Consider the following 16929-nt stretch of genomic DNA (forward strand, 5'->3'; position numbering starts at 1 on the left):
ATATTTTGTGTACTCTAGATTCTTACATGTGTATATGCTGATTATATATAGTTATATATGATTTTACATATATATGCATACATACATATATATGAAAATGCAATAGATAAAATATAGTAAATACATTTTATAATATCAATTTCTGATTTGACTGTAAATTTTTGTTCTCAGCGTAGCAGAAAGGAAATTCCCCTGAGACCACTTATGGCTGAGTTTCTCTGCCTGGCTCTTGTGTAAGTCGGTGTATCCAGGGGTGCGCTAACCCCTTGGCTAGCAGCACTGCCCAGAGGAGCAATGTGGGCTGAGATGAGACCCGCTCCTCTCGTGCCTCTGCAGCCGCTGGCGTGGCACGGAAGCTGGCTTTGCTGGCCTGAGCACTGGGTACGCAGCTTTCTGCTGGGAGGATGCAGAGCATCCCTCTGTACTGACCTGGCAGAGAAACTCCAGCCCGGTGGGTCAGGGAGACTGACACGCTAGTGGATGGCGTTAGTCTGCCCTTACAGAAGTCAGGAAGTATGTATGGAGCAGATACTCAGTTAAGAACGGAAATAAAGGAATAAAACAATTAGCAGCGGAGTGAGGTATTTCATTCGCTGTATCTTATCACATTTTCCCTTTGCAAATACATCCTGTGTGTATACTTGTGAGTAAAAACTATTCCTTGAATGATTTACGTATAATAATAATAACTCATAACAAACTGATATAATTGGTTTTTGAGTTCTGTGGGCCACCCAGCAGATGTGCGTCCAGGCCGAATGCAGCCCTCATGGTTAATTGCTGACACCCGATACCTGTTTTTATAAGTGCGAACTTTGCTTTCTGCAGCTACTCTGCTTAAATGGCTTCAAATTCATTTCCCTGTGACCTTTTTCTGAATTATTTGCAGAAAGTGAACGTGAGAAATCCCATGCATGGTCATATCAAATTTATCTTCAACATCAGGATGGATATTAGCAGCAAATATGCTGCAGTGTTTACTCAGCTCTGCTTTGAGCTGGTCCATCTGCTTGAGTCCTGCATCACTTTTCTTCTGATATTTAGTCTCAACTAAAGGTGTCATTTCTACAGTTACCTGCTACAATAACCTTATAGACACTTCTCCCTAAAGTTTGGAGGTGGCATGCTAGGGATATACCTCTCCTAAAGAATCAGTGGGAGCTGAGAAATCTTAATGCCAAAATGTAGCTGAATTAATTTCTTTCTCCTTTAACGCTTGCTCCTGCCTGTATTTTGGGACTAGATCAACTGCAATGGCTTTACCCTCAGTGACCAAAGAGGACTGCAGGCTGTTGGTGTGGGTATCTTCCCCAATCTCTGCCAGGCCAACCATGACTGCTGGCCCAACTGCACCGTCATCTTCAACAACGGCAAGTGAGTGGATTTCTTTCTTCTTCCTCTTTCAGCTCAGAAACAAAAAATCAGAATTTTATTTCTAAAGAGGAGCTCTTTTCTCTCATGGTTGTTGTTTTAAAAATTATGTTCTGATGTATTAAACAAATACATAGAACTTATCGGCAGGATTTGGCCCAAGGTCCAGTGAACTGCCAAAGAGTTTTTCCCTTGTTTCTGTGAGTTTTGAAATTCAGTCTCCAAATGCACAGATAAATTGGTAATTAGCTAATTAAGGTCACACCCCTATATTGAGGTTTGTTTTTTGAGTCGTAAAGGAACGATTATGGTTAATGAGTTATTATAGATGGTACTGTGAGTCCGCAGTCCAAGAGTTTCTTATTACTGAAGCCTGCAATCAGCTGTGTATCACTATCTGCTGATGTGTTTATAACCATCCCTAACACAAATCCTCGTCTTTGTGAGAGTGTACGATCTCTGTTAATCACTGATTAACTGTTTAGCAATGGGATCTTAATGATAGTTGTGACTGATGTCTGCAAAACAGAGTCATCTACAAATACAGGATACCCATGACCACTGTGCATTGCCCATTCCCACCCAAGCCCTGTAAGAAAACATCTGTGGGACAACCGTGACACAGCTGGGAGAGGCACAACGGGAAATGCAGGGACATTTCCGCAGAACTGGGAGTGGAGGCTGCCCATCTCTGTACGCTTGCTCGGGGCAGCCTGGCTGGAGGATGCTCTGCCCTTCACAGCCTCCTTCCAGGCCAGATGGACTATAAACTGCTGCTCGTCCAGCAAGTTGCATCATGTGCAAGATCCCAGCTGGGGGAAATTGCTTGCCTAAAGTCTGCACAGCCACAGTATTTCATCAAAATTTCCCACTTAGTCTGAAGATTTCATATAGTCCTGTGTTTACCAAACCTTAATGTTGAGCTTAAGATAACACCAGAGCCTCCCTTTCTTTAACTAACGCATTGCTTGTGCACTCGAATTCTTACTGCCAGTTTTATGTGATAAATAAAGTGTTTATCATGCAGCTGGGGAGCGAGCAAGGAAAGAACAAAATTGCAGTAGGATGGTTACCTTTGTGGGACACAGGGCCTGATCCAAAGTCAGTTGGAGTCTGTGCTCTGATATCCAATTGCCCTGGATCAAATCCATACTGGGAGGACTGGGAGAGCCTCTCAAACCAGCATAGGAAGTGGAGAAGGTAATTAACAGTGAGGGCAACCCTGAAGCCCGAGTTTCTACATGGTAAGTAGAGGAATTACATTTTGTTTGCCTGGCAGCCTGTTGAAGCTCCTATGTGCATCCTGTTACTGACTTTAAGCCTTGACTGTCTGGTTATGTTGTGCAATTGGCCAGGTAAAGGATGAAAGTCTCTTGTCTGTTTGTGAAAACCTGGTGGAAAAGCCTAGCTGCTCTTGCCAGCAGGACTCTCTGTTCCCTTCGGTGGGAATGGGGCCTCTCTCTGGGCTCAAGGCAGAACACTGGCCTTGAGGACCCACTAAACTCGTCACACAGAGCATGGTTGCTAGTAGCCCAGTCTAACCTCTGTTTCAAGCTACGTTTTAGTGAGCATGGCTCTGCTGATGTCAGTGGAGACACCTCTGGTCCATGCAGGAGAATTAGCCCCACTGGTGCCTGCAAAGTGTCAGAAGAGGGTTTTGCTTGTCTGCTGGCTGAGAGCATTCCCAAAAGCACCATGCCAGGATGGCTGTCCCTGAAATACGCCGTGGCCTGGTGCCGGGCATCTCGCTTACGGCAGCTGGATAGTGAAAGCGGGAGCTCTTTACACTGTCAGGCTGCAGCTGCATCCCTGTGTCCGATGCTGGGCACGCAGACTCCAGTTTCTTCTGTTGTACTTGTGCCTGTGTAAACTGCAGATGTTTGTTTTGTCTTTCAGTCATGAGGCTGTAAGATCAATGTTCCACACACAGATGAGGTGGGTCGGTCTTGTAAGCATCCTCCCTCCCCTCGGCCTCTACCCCTCATGCCTGTGTTAATAAAAAGGCCGCAAGCAGCACGGAGGGGCTCTGAAAGAGCCCCCTGTTTGCGGAGATTTTCACTTTCCCCATTTTCTGAACTTCTATTCGTCCCCCCCATGTAAAGCCCCACTAAATCCAAACCTCACTTAACTCTGCATTTTGTAGTACGTTAAAAACATGATGGTGATACTCACTGTGAGCGGCTCCCCCACTGCCAGCACCCTCCCTGCCTTCCCACCCTTGCTTCCTGCCTTCTGGGACTTCCCTTCCCCACTCCTCATTTCTCCTCCCCTAACTACGGCAAGAGCATGAAAGTCAGAACAAGGTCTCGCTAATCTTGTATAGCCCAAAATAAAACCTTGCGTATTACGAGATGAGAAATGATTGCATTACTGACATACTAAATAGTCCATGTTTCTTCTGTAACCAGCAGCGCCCTTTGAATGCATTGACGACAACAGCAATGCCACGAGATTTCATCCATTTTTATCATAATAGCTGTTTAATGGTTCGCCTTTTAATGATGCCACTGTTACCTGATCCAAACATTTCTCTCTTGTTAAAGAATTCACTAAAATGTATGTAAAAAAAGGAAAAGCTCTCTGCGTAGCTCACTGCACTTGGAACATATAGTCAGTCCAGTTAAAGGGACACTGTTGTCTTAAAACTCCAATTTTAAACAAACAGACTCAAGTAAGAGATGAAATACCTCTAAAGCGCTTTTCTCCACCATTGGTGTTTACTCCGTGCATTACAGAGAGGACCTTAAAAATGGGCAAGTGAGTTTTACTTCTGACTGCAGTTGCTAATTTTGGGTAATTTCAGTTTTGAGCTATCAGGCCCTCGCTGTGCCTCTGCCTGCGTCTTTCAAGGTCGCTGGTACTTGGTGCATGCAGCGGGGAAAGGGAGCATGGGACAAGTGTGGTGGGGGTGTTTCATAAACCCTTGCTCCAGCCACTCTCGGCTGACAGTGTCCCTTGAACTGCAGTGTTTTAAATATGCCATGTGCTTCCACGCTTGTCCAAAACCCTATTGATCTCCTTGATGCAAGGGATGGCTGCTTAAAATACACCTAGTTTGCTTAGGCTATCAGGGGCATCATAAAAATCAAAGGCTTGATTCTGCTTCTCTGCATGACTCACTTTAATAAAGATCCCATTAAGTGTGAAAAGGAATGTGTAGATATGAAAACCTTTACCTTGGAAATTGCTCTTTTTTATGCACTTTCTCCTTGGAGCAGCTAGCAGCTGGTTGCACCTCTCTCTGGCCGGCTGGCGTTTTCTCATGGGCATGACATGACTAATAGCTGCCCTTCACAAGGATGGCATGTTTAGTGATGGATTTAGCAGGAAATATGCTGTTGATGTGACCTAATGCCAAGAAAAGGTCAAGACTGGCCTCGGAGGGTAGCTTGCACAGCCGCCCTATGGCTCTACCAGGTAGAGCCACTGGTAGATGGGGGGGATCATAGTGTGCATGACAAAAGCACCACTTGCCATTGCTATTTGATGGGGCTTTATTCCACTCGGGCTAAACTCTTCAGCCAGTTATGCCCCCTTGATTGCCAGATGACCCCGAGTAACTAAGAGAGAGATTTAGCCTGCTAAAGTGAAAGAGCAAGGGAATTATTTTGAGTGTCCACATTATTTAAGACCTTTTTCAGGGAAAGGCGTGAGTGCAAGGCCAACAACAGCCATCAGGTCAAATGGGCTATGTACAAAATAGACCTTTCTCATAGGATTGTTTCTAAGCCTTCATGTAGATGCGCAAAAAAGCATCTCTTATCCGGCAGCCCAGAGGGAAAGTCTCCAAATTTTTCAGAGCGAAAATGATACTGAAAGTGGCACGGGCTTGGGATCTGGGAGTTTTGCCAGGGATGTGTGATTAGTGTGCAAGCAGTACTTAAAAAAGATCCAAAGTCTAAACGCAGCATTTTGTAATGCTGCTTGTGCATTTCTCGTCTCAGGGTTTTCTTCTGACAAATGCCCTGCGACATAACAGTTTATGTCTAGCTTGAGTCCCCATCCAGATAAATTAATCTGGCCATAATCTGTTATAGCTCAGGCCCTTTCCGCTTTCCAGTGTATCCCTGCTAGGACTGGCAGAGGGGCAGGAAAAACACTGTGAGCCTTTTAGTACGTATTTAGTTAGCTGAACGGCTGCACATCTATACATTGACCTCCCTGGAGAGATAAAGCAGTGCGCTAGGGCAAGGGCTGGGGCAGTTAGCAGGATTGGCCCCGACGGCTTTACAGCTCGGGCCCTGTACCTTTGCTTTTCTAAGCCCACGTCTCTTCTTCTTTGCAACCAGGATTGAGCTGCGGGCGCTGAGCAAGATTTCTCCCGGGGACGAGCTGACCGTTTCCTACGTGGATTTCCTCAACGTGAGCGAGGAACGGAGGAAGCAGCTGAAGAAGCAGTATTATTTTGATTGCACGTGTGAGCACTGCAAGAAGCAGATCAAGGATGACCTGATGCTGGCTGTGAAAGGAGGGGAGAACAAGGTATGGTCCAGCCACAGCAGCTGTGCCCAAACCCACAGGCAGCTGTGACCTTCCAGCCAAAGGGGGCTCTCAGTTTAGTTAATGGAAAATACAATAAGAGACAACAAAGTCATGTCCCTGCAAGAGAGCACAGCTGTAGTTCCTCAGCCCCGTGATGCTCTCAGTAGCAATAGAGCTAGGTTTTGGCAGAAGCACAGCACAACTGAAGCCTAAATAGTGCCAATGTTAAAAAGGAGAACAGAACTAAAACTTAATTAAACAGTATACCAGTTCAAACACCATGCAAGGTCAGTTTAATCCCTGTTATGCCACATTTTACATCCAGTAACTGCAAAGTTTTTCATTTAAAAAGCCCCCAAAGATGCCCCTAACTCTCCTGTGGTAAAACTAACTGAATGCATTTCCCCAAGTTTATAAAAATTCCCAGCAAACCTAGCAGTCCATCAATAGGCAGAATGCTGAAATATTGGAAAATGAGGTTTAGAGTGGAGAAAAATGATGGCATTTAAATTGGGCTTTTTGTGAGGAACTGAATGGGAACGAAAGTCCTGAACAGTAGAACAGAAGATATATTACAGATAATTAATAGTGACAGAATGAAACAGCACTCTTGAAGCCATACAATTTGTAAAACATATACCATCACATTGGCTTTGCGAAGCCGAGAAGTTCAAACTTCCAGTCCATCTTTGCAAACACCTGTCATAGAAAATTTGTATTATCACTTGACATTTCTCTGTGCCTGGTTGTTTTGGGCAGACTTACACGTTGGACCATTCATTTTTTAGTGATTTGTGCTTTTCTTGGAGGTCTCACAAGCTGTTGATTGGTAGGGTGTAAGGCTGTGTCTACCTGTTGACTTCAGGATGTGTTTCTTGGCCAGTGGCTCCAGTTTATGAACGTGTTGGTAACTCTTAAGAATTTCTTTTTGGTTGCTCTGCCCAAGGACATAGCTGCTCTTTTTTTTTTTCCTCTGTGGCATTGTTAGCTTAGGGCAGAAGGGAAGGGAAATTAGGGCAAGGCAAGAGGATTTTAATGTGTTAGCAAGCTCAGGGCTGTTGTGGGGCAGGAGCAAACGGCAAGGGTGGGATGTGAGACCATAACCTCTTAGACCAGCACTACTGGCAGCAGTGGTGGAGCAAGCTGTGCCCTCCTAAGAGCTCGGACAAGATCCTTGGCCTCCAGCTCAGCACAGCTACAGGAAAGCCAGGCTTAGCCCTATGTTCATACAGGTGGCTGTCAGGAAAAGCTGGATCTTGCCGTGTCAGCTCTGTGCTTGTCTGTTGCCAAAACCAAAAATCTCTCCCTGACCAAAGGTGTGGAAAAACAGACTGTAACTGTCAGTGATCTCCTGTCTGCAGTAGGACAAGGGGCTGGAAGAGACCCTCTGGCTTGCTGGATCTGGCTTCACTGCTACTGCAGAAGACCCTGTTCTATAATCCCATTACTAAATTTATCACGCTTCATCTTAAAACTAATCCTGACTATTGAAACTCCCCACTTTTACTGCAAAGCTGCCCTAGACTTCAGTCCTCTGATGTAAAAGCATTTTCATCTGGCTTTCTGCATAAGTGTTTTCGAACACCCCCTGCAGTGGACTGTGTAAATCCTCTAGAAATCTCAGCTCTCATTCAGCACTGGCTACCAAGCCTTGACCGGGCAGTGAGCTGCACCGTCCCCTCTCCGCGAGCATTCAGGAGGGGCTCTGCAGTGCGCAGCAGGAGTGCTTGTGCTGTCAGGGTAAGTGTTCTCCACAATCTTGAGTGCTCGCACAGAAAAAGCCCCCTTGCAACTATGCAAGGTGCATGATTTCAGCTCTTAAAAATACTCTCCATCTGCAGACAATAAGTATCCAGAGTGACCTCACCCGCAGAGCATGTCTGCTTGCCGCCTGCTGTATCACATTCTCCGAATTCAGGCTCCCTTGCCCGACAGCGGCAGCACTCACAGCTGTGTGGAAAAAGTGCTATGAATATATATATGCAAGAGTGACAGCTTACATCCTCAACAGCCGCTCCGGCCTCCAATCCCTTGCTGCTTCCACATAGTAGCAAAGCTCCCATTGTTTATAATGGCAACAGGATTAGGGGCCTCGTGAAAGCAAGAGAGGTTTTTTATTTGACAAAGCTGCTGTACAAGTGGTGTTTAGAGTGCCTATTCTGGGAGTCTTTACTCAGACGACATAACAATGTAATTTGCACTGACATTAACATTGCCTTTGAACGTGCTCTGCACGCTGGGTCATCCTGAATACTGCTCGAATTGCTGCTAAAATCTGATTACCTAAATAGTTTCAGTCTAATAGTATATAATAATAAAATGTAACACAAATATAACACGTACATACCTATCCAAAAATACATGGGGGAATGTAGCTCTGAAAAGCTATTGTTCCTTCTAACTTAACCCTTCAAGAGCCTTTCCCAACTAGCTAAATCTCACAGATTCCTCAGAAACCTCATTAACCAGATGTGAGAAAAAGACAACGGGGCAGTCCTGCAGTCCTGAATCCAGATCTTTGCGTCCTTCATTGCAATGGAGGGTACCTGCCTTAGATCCGTACCCTGAGGTCCTGCCTGGCTGCTGGGCACGTGCCTGTGAAATGACTCTCTCGTGTCCCCAGACCAAGCTCCTGCAAGCTCCCACTCCGGGAGTCAGGTGATTGTGGGCCGATTCAGATTTCCCATTTACAAAAAGGAAGCTGTCAGAGGTGGTGACAATTAGAGTACTTCCCTAATGTGAATTTTAAAGGCACAGAAAAGCAGAAGATATGTGATGATGATGGATATGATAGCTTTATATTTCAGCATCAAATGGAGGGAGTGGAGGCAGCTAATTAGGAGCTGGTTAGTTTTTTGTCAGGCATTTTGTATGTGCATCATGTCTTCCCAAATACACAATGAAACCCTTATTTGTGTGAGGTGTATGGCAAAATACTTTTCACTCTGGATGTAGCTGAAATCAGAGATCAACCATCTTGCAATGTTAGTATGTCATGGCAGCATTGCTTAGAGTGGGTGAAAATCAGTATATATAATCTTTCCTGCCCTTATTCCACCAACCTCTCGTTCAAGGGCCTCAGTTCCCTCAAGCCTAGTGCACCCTGAGCACCTCAGACACACTGGCCGGTGGCTGTTCACCTTCTCCCGCTTTCACAGTTCCTTTGGTGTCTCCTGAGAGGTCCCAGTTGTCGGTGTCAATTATGACACTTTTCCAGGGGGAGAAGTGAAGGGAACAGTCGAGAAACCAAGTTATATACTCCAGCTGTTTGTAGCCATTAGCTCGATAAGTGAACCCAATGATAGTCTCACTGAAGGGAGTGGGAATTTCACCTCTGGGTTTGGTAGCAGGACCATTTCAACCCAGACCTAGCGTGAGGGTTGGAGTGGTGGAGAAACACCTCCAGTGGTACTAAGGTAGTGATGGGTGAACATCACTCTGAGCTGATCTGGGTTCCCAGACTGATGGCCAGGTATCCCTTTAAGTGGGGCATTTCGGCATGCCGTGGGTAGTGCATTTTCCTCACCAGTTTTCCTAATGTTGTCCCCAGCCCTCTGCAGAGATGGTGAAGGAGGTTATCCAGTTCTCCAAGGACACACTGGAGAAGATCAACAAGGCCCGCTTGGAGGGAGTTTACCACGAAGTGAGTCTCGGGGCTTTTGCTTTCTCCCCCTGTGTACATGCTGCCGGGGAGTGAAGCAGGCCTGGCTACCCTCTTTGGGGCAGCTGTGCCCCTGGGCTGCCTGCAGCATGACCATGCATTTCTAACCAGAACATGAAACCAAGGGCCTCTCAGGTGAAAAACAGGAGTTACAAGGCAAGCTTAAAAGTCAGACCCACCAGGTCCTCCTGTCCTCATCTCTTTTGCTGGAGCAGTTTCACTCTGTGTGAACTATAGCAATATTCACTGATGCAGGACCAGCTCTCCACTCTAATGTCCTAGCTAGCAGGCTATAGAGTCATTTCTTCTTTTCTCCCTCTTTTTCTGACCCAGGTATAATACTTAATTGTTCTGTTCAGAGTGTAACAGCTTCAGGAAAACACTCCAGGCTGAGCAACAGCCTAAAGGTTTGAAATTACTTTGGGAAATGGCTGAAGCCTCCCAGAGTGGAGGAAGAGGAGGCTGGGTGGATGGTGCTGGAGTGTAAGTGCTCCCTTAGCAATCTTTGACAAAGCCAAGCTGCTGGGATCTTTTTTGTCCTGGATCCTAAACACTGAACTAAAAGCCTCACTTCTTCCTTACCAGTTTTATGAATGTAATCCTGGGAAGGGATGAATTTGAGCCCCAATCATTTTTGTAGACTGATGTTTTGTGACAAGTAAAAGTATTTCCTAACTTCTTCAGCCTTTGCAGGGGCTGGCTTGGCCTCTAGGACTGATATGGCTGTGCAACCCACAGGGCTTTGGTGTAGCAGCTTCTGACCTTCGCTTCTTCTCCCCGCTTCCCCTGGACCTAGGTTGTGAGGCTGTGCCGTGAATGCCTGAAGAAACAGGAGCCTGTGCTGGGGGAAACGAACATTTACCTCCTGAGGATCCTCAGCATTGCCTCAGAGGTGCTCTCCTACCTCCAGATGTTTGAGGAGGCAGCTGAATACGCCAAGAGGATGGTGGACGGCTACCTGTATGGCTGTGCCTTATTTTTGGCAGTTCTCTGTGGTCATGTAACATTAGACAGTGTGTCATACAAAGAATTTAGGGCCAGCTTTGCTCTTACTTTACAGAAATTAGTCTATTCCCATAGGGCAGTGGTGCTGGCATTCAGACTGGGACCGGATTGTATCACCAGACAGGGAAGGACCCCTTCCTAAATGAAGAGTTCCCAAATAGCCTGATTTACCAAGTTGTAACTGGCAAGGAGTTTGGTTACATCTTTCATTAGCCTCTTTGTTTTGTCTCAGAAGCATCTCAGGGCTGTCTTGGTAGCAAAACACAGAGCCTGGGTACAGGGAAGAGAGGCTGTCACTGCAGAATGTGGTCTGTTCTGCTGTGAACTGCAGGAGGGAGACGTTGCAGTGACGGGAGAAACTCTCAGGTGGCTGCACTCAAGATACCCCTTCACTCTTGAATAATATCTGGATTTTTGTCTTGGCTAATTAGCATGCCTTAGTCCTGCCTTGCCTTGGCACTGATCTGTTGTATGACACGGAGGAAATTGCTTCCCCTCCCTGTTTCTTGGTTTCTCAGTCTAAAGTGGGGACCATGATAATTCCCTTCCTTGCTTTATGACATGCCAGTGCAAAATGCTAAATAAGCCTTTAACAGCAGGTTTACAGGTAAATCCAAGCAGCTTCTGCCTCTGCCTGAGCCTTTAAAGTCAGATGTAGAGGCCTGGATTTGTCTTGCCCACCTGGGGTATGGAAGTTAGGAGAGTGATCTTGCAGTCCCTGCAGAGAGGGATGCATCACCAGGAGATGACATGAACATTTCTGGAGTTTCTGGAACCACCTGTTGCTCTCCACACATTGAATGAGAAGCTGATGATTGGTGCATTCGCAGTTTAGGCATGTCAGTTCAGTGCATGAAGTTAAGTAGGTGAAGTCTGGACCATAGGGTTAGATCTGGGTTTGTGTGTGCCAAAATAATGTGGAATTGCAGAGCCTGGATTTGTCTGACCTGGGTGTCCCGCTTTCACCATTCGCAGGTTATTCATCCTCAGACCCTGCCACATCAACTCATGTCCTCCTGTAACTCATGTCATCATGTAACTCATATTTGCCCTTTTTAAGCAGGGCTGCACATTTCAGTGGCACGAATGCAATAGGATTGTCACTTCAGCAAACAGTCTGCTCTTCAGCAAACATGTCATGTCATTGACAAACATTTGGAAACTCAGACCTTCCCTGAACTAAAATTACACAATGTTTTTCCAGGAAAATATACCATCCCAACAATGCGCAGCTGGGGATGGCTGTGATGCGGGCAGGAGTGACCCACTGGCATGCTGGTCTCATTGAAGCTGGGCATGGCATGATCTGTAAAGCTTATGCCATTCTCCTGGTCACCCATGGACCTTCCCATCCAATTACCAAAGACCTGGAGGTAAGTGTCAGGATCTCCTGTGTTGTATCCGCCGCCTGTCTGGGTAAACTGTCTATAAAGGAGTTACATTCAAGGTGTAGAAACAACTCATCTGTAAGAACTAAGAGATGGGTTGACTAATGATTGCTTCTTACTAGTGCTGTGGTTTTCTCTAGGTTATATTTCAGTTTGCTGGGAAATGCATGGTCCTTCCTATGGGAAATCTTCATCTCTGAAAAATAGTTTTTAGCCTGCATCAGGGCATATATTAAAAATGGCCCATGAGCTGCTGGATCTTTTTACTATGCCCAAGGATAAAACCTCCCATTCTTCAGACAGCCCACTTTCTTTGCTCTCAGATACATGGCATAACAATTTGGCTATATGAAATTACAAATGGTGGGCCTATTCCCAGGTTACCGAGTGATCTTCGTTATCTTATATTGGTGACCATTATTTACCACTCCCTACTCCTTCTGTCATTGATAGGCTTTATTAGTAATGAGTTGCAATGCATTTTTTCCTCAAATGTCTGATAAGATTTCCTAGCTTATTCCTTTTCTTCCTAGATTGCAGTTGAATTATAACTGCTCAGTTATGATACACTATTTGCAGTTACATCTGGGGATCTATCATTTCTTTAGGCTTTAATTCTCCTCATGTGACCTGTTGGCTTTACAATGCTCTCCTTAATTAGCAAAAAAAAAAAAAATCACATGATACCAAATGAAATCCTTTTTTGAGGTCTTAATCCCCATTACAACAGAGCTATAACCTTTTTTAGTGCAATCTTATCAGAAAAATGAGTACCTAGTACCTAAAGTTGTCCTCTCTGTTGACTGTTTGCCTCAGAGGGTGAGACCATGGTGTCTCCATTTCTATATTTCCTTTCCTACTTTTTTTCAAGAGGAAAGTAGTGGATTTATGGCACATACTTATCTCCGTACTCCTAAGCCAAGGGTCTAAGAAACTCTCAGATAGGTGTAAAAAGATCTCCTGAAACTCCTTCTGGGCCTATGCTACCGCTCCATGATACAGCACTAGGAATGACTCTGCTCACGATGAATCCTGGGATGCAAGGGGATGCAAAGATGATGTGATCAAAGAGGGGCCAAGCATCCCTCTCCTCCTTCCGTGCCTCCTCCCACATGAGGTCACCCAGCTGGAGGTGAACCCCACCGCGATGATGGGTCCCACCATGGATCAGACCCGTAGTGTGGGTGGGAATGCACCCACTCCCTGGCTCTGCACAGTGTCACCTCTGGGTCCTTGCATCTCATGTGCATCACTTGGATTTGGGACCATGAGGCCTCCCAGCAGCTTACAGAGGAGCTGGACACAAGGAGGGCTGATGCCTTCTTCTCCTCCAGAATACACTGGCAACTGGGTTCAAAAAGCACCTGACTATCTGTATCCAGTTTGGTCCTGCTGGTGGGAGACCTAGAACAAGGTGCATCACAGTCATTACATGCCCTAGGACATCACTGATGGACAGTTCCTGTGTGTAGGCAGTGAGTTATTCACTTGCTTTGAGATCCCCTGCATCAGAGGTCTTTAACCTGTTTTGTTCCTCAGGTCATGCGTGTCCAGACAGAGATGGAGCTGCGCATGTTCCAGCAGAATGAGTTCATGTATTACAAGATGAGGGAAGCTGCCCTCAAAAACCAAAAGATTCAAGTCATGCCTGAACCCACCAATGAGGCCTCACCCAGTCTCTACCACAAGAAGGAATAAAACTTGAGCTTGACCCAAATTCATGCCTGTGGGATAGCATCACCTGTGGCAGCTCCAGACATAGGGAATGTGATATATGAATGTGATATATCCATAAAGATTTTTTCCAGTGGCACCAGTCTGAGAACATGGACCTGCTGGGGGAGAGTGCTGAAAAATCTTCTGGGGGCTTACAGCAGAGGAGCTCTTTGCAGAAACAACATCTTTTTTCTATCACTAGCATTAAAAATCAAAGTAAAAAAATCTGTTATAAAATGTTTTAAATTCTTGTTCAAAGCCTGTTTCCCTCCAGGCAAGTCCTGATCCTGAAGTCCTTGGTTAAATTTTTAATTGAGTCTTTCCTAAGTGTTTTCTTCTATCACTTTCTTGTGATGACATCATTTCTTTATAGTGATGTCTATGTCTATGGGTGTTTTACCAAGGGACAGTAGAAGTGAGAAACTGGGCCCAAAAAAATTCATGTATACTTGTGAGCATTAGGTGTAAAGTGAGTAAGCCCTGAAGGATTCCATCCACAGATGGTATTTTGTGTGAAGTGACTTTTTCTGATGAAAAACCAATGAAAAATGATTCCTCAGCTGACACTGATGCAGTATCAAACTGTGGGCACTTTGCAAGTGACACAGACTAAGTGTTTTGCAAGTGACACAGACTAAGTGAAGATCCAACCTCAGGAGAAATTAATCAGGATAAATTCGTTACCTTATTTAAAATTAGGAAATGTCTACAGTGCTGGCAGCAGATGGACATGACATGGGTCCGTGCCAGAACCTGTTGCATTAGTGTGGGGCACTGGCTGAGTGGATTACCCTAACTGAATGACGGGTTTCCAGGTAGGAGCTGATCTACCTTTACTCACCTTGAGGGCGGGCTGAGTCGACTCATGACTTTCAGCATATGTCTGCTTAGATTTGCCCAACTTTGCACTGAGTAAAAAAGAATAATAAATGGATTGGCTGCCACTGGCCAGCCATGTGAGCTTAGGAAAAGTATAGGCAATGGCTGAAACCCTAGGGAGGGAAAAGAGGGTCAAAGCAGTCTAGGACACAGTCTAATTTCATGCTCTGCAAGAGACCAGCCAGAGAAATGGAGGAGTGCCAACTTTAACTAGAAGGCAGGAGAAGCTGAGCTTGCCAGGTTTCTTTGGGGACTGCTTGTTGTGGTGTCGGTAGAGGGGAGAGAGACCACTGCCCACTGCTCCACCTCACCACCGCTCCTGGTCCTCACCCAGCTCCAGTGTTGTTATTCTGACGGGGTTAGGCCCCTTTCATGCTGGTAGACCAGACTGTTTTCAACTGGATCCTGCTTTGCTACCACTGTGTTTGAGCCTTGTACAGAGACGACTGTTGAAAACATGTATGAGATGGGTCCTGCAACAAGGACAATGCAAGACATGATGGCATGGTCTGCCAGGCAGCCCACAGGCCAAGGAGTGGCAGGAGCAGAGCGGTGAGGGGCATGTGGGCTGTGGATATGGGTCAGCTAATGGTTCCACCATATGCTTTTCGCCAAATGGAAGAGGAACGACAATGTGCCATAAACTGAAGGCTCTGGCTTTACCTAGGCTCGTATGAGTACCGATATGTCTTTTATCCTTATTGTAACATAGGAGGTGTTGCAGGTATAACCACAAAACCACCCTCCTCTGCAGACTGAGCGCTCCCACCATGGCTGTGTTCAGATTTCATCTGGGGACTGGTGTGTTCTGTGTAACACCATGAGCAGGGTATGTCACCGAAGACTTCTGCTGCTTGTCTGGAACCCCACCCGCCCCCAACAGTTAAGCCTGGATTTTTAAATAAGAAAGGTGTTTGCCATCTGCCCATCCATCTCAAAGTCCAACAGGTTTGCTCCAGACCTGCGGTGACAGCCAAGAGAGGAAAAGTGATCATTTGTTCAAGAATCCTTTACCTATTCCTCAGCAGGAAAGTAAGAAAACAAAGTGAGGACTTTTCTCATTGTCATTTTTCAGTGATTTTGCTGATGCTGCTCCAGATCTAAGATGGGTTCACAGGAGTCCAGTATCTGCTCTTTAGATGCTGTTCATGAATGCCTATCTGACATCCAGTCTATCAAACTCAAATGATTCAATTCCCAAAGTGAGGATCACTTCTCCCTGTAGCACAAAAACCTCCCCTGAGGAGAGAGGAGTGATGGGAGAGATGCATATGAGGACAAATTGGTCCTTTAACAGGATGTGTTCGGGTTGCAGAATGAGGTGGGGAGGCACTTGTATTGTTTTCCTAACATGCTGTTCAGCTTTGAGAAGGCTGAGAACATCGCCCCAACTAGACATATCACATCAGCCATAAGCCCATTTCCCAGTGAAGATTCCCAGTTAGCCTCCAGGCACACAGTTTGGAAGCGGCTGCTACCAGTGAAGAATTACCTTTCCCCTGCGTGTCAGAAAACCCCGTCTTCATCCAGCCTGCCAGAGAGCAATGCCCTGCGAGGTGCTAGTGAGAGCATCGGAGATGACCGTGTGGCTCCTGAGGGCAGCCAGCGCCATTCCTCTGCCAGGAGAGAAAACCTGTATTTCACCCCCGAAGGAGGAGTTCAGTTCCAGTAACCCAAATTACCAGACACAGCTTGGGGCAAAACACACACCTAACACCCGAGGAGCGTCCAGGGCCTCCGGTCAGTGGGAAGGGATGGGGAGGAGGTGGCGATGGGTTGCCTGGAGTCTGCAGGGCTGAGTCCTGTTGCCGTCTGGGCAGAGGTGTGAGGATGGGGATGGCTGCCAGGATGCCCCAAATCCCCCCACGCTCATCCCTACCCCAAGGCACCCTGTGTCCAGCCAGCCGGGCTTTCCGGACAGGGACAAAACAGCCACAGGGTCGCTATCGTGTCGCTGTCTCCATCCATCCACCACCCTCAGCCAGCCTGTTCCTCGGCCCCGTCAGTCACCTGCAGTCACGTCAGGCCGCGTCTTTAATAAAACGGGCCAGAGCCCTTTCCCTGGCCCTACGCCTGGTGGGTGCTCCTCCCTCTACCCTGGCAGGGCAGCCGGGTGCTCCAGCTCGCCGGACGGCTCCTTGGTGGGTGCTGGTGCCTGCCCCAGGGCGGGTTGGCGAGGTGCTCACAGTCCAGAGCACGTCCGTGCTGCCACATAAATGGCACGGAGGGCTCACACTGGGGGCTGAGCCTGTGCCCTGGCCCTGCCCTCCTACCGAGGGAGGCACAGCCTCTGCTGAGCCTGCTGCCCAATTTCCACCAGCTGGGGCTCAGGTATATGTGAAGGGTAGGTGCCGTGGCCCAGGCAGCTCTCAACACCCCCCCAAAAATTATGGCATCTCCCTATAGCCACAGTGAAGAGGCTGATGA

General features: G+C 46.7%; 1 protein-coding gene across 1 annotated transcript in view; it reads left to right on the plus strand.

Annotated features, from left to right (window-relative positions):
* Positions 1–14025, plus strand: part of SMYD1 (SET and MYND domain containing 1) — a 28239-nt gene extending 14214 nt beyond the window's left edge. The window contains exons 7-13 of the mRNA XM_026112669.2: positions 1244–1374; positions 3268–3306; positions 5661–5853; positions 9404–9496; positions 10311–10474; positions 11724–11892; positions 13447–14025. Of these exons, the coding sequence (XP_025968454.1) occupies positions 1244–1374; positions 3268–3306; positions 5661–5853; positions 9404–9496; positions 10311–10474; positions 11724–11892; positions 13447–13605 (948 nt within the window). The 3' untranslated portion in view covers positions 13606–14025. The remainder of the gene's footprint in view (positions 1–1243; positions 1375–3267; positions 3307–5660; positions 5854–9403; positions 9497–10310; positions 10475–11723; positions 11893–13446) is intronic.
* The last annotated feature ends 2904 nt before the right edge of the window (positions 14026–16929 follow it).

This window comes from Dromaius novaehollandiae, chromosome 4 (assembly GCF_036370855.1).
Source record: "Dromaius novaehollandiae isolate bDroNov1 chromosome 4, bDroNov1.hap1, whole genome shotgun sequence".
NCBI classification, from domain to species: domain Eukaryota; kingdom Metazoa; phylum Chordata; class Aves; order Casuariiformes; family Dromaiidae; genus Dromaius; species Dromaius novaehollandiae.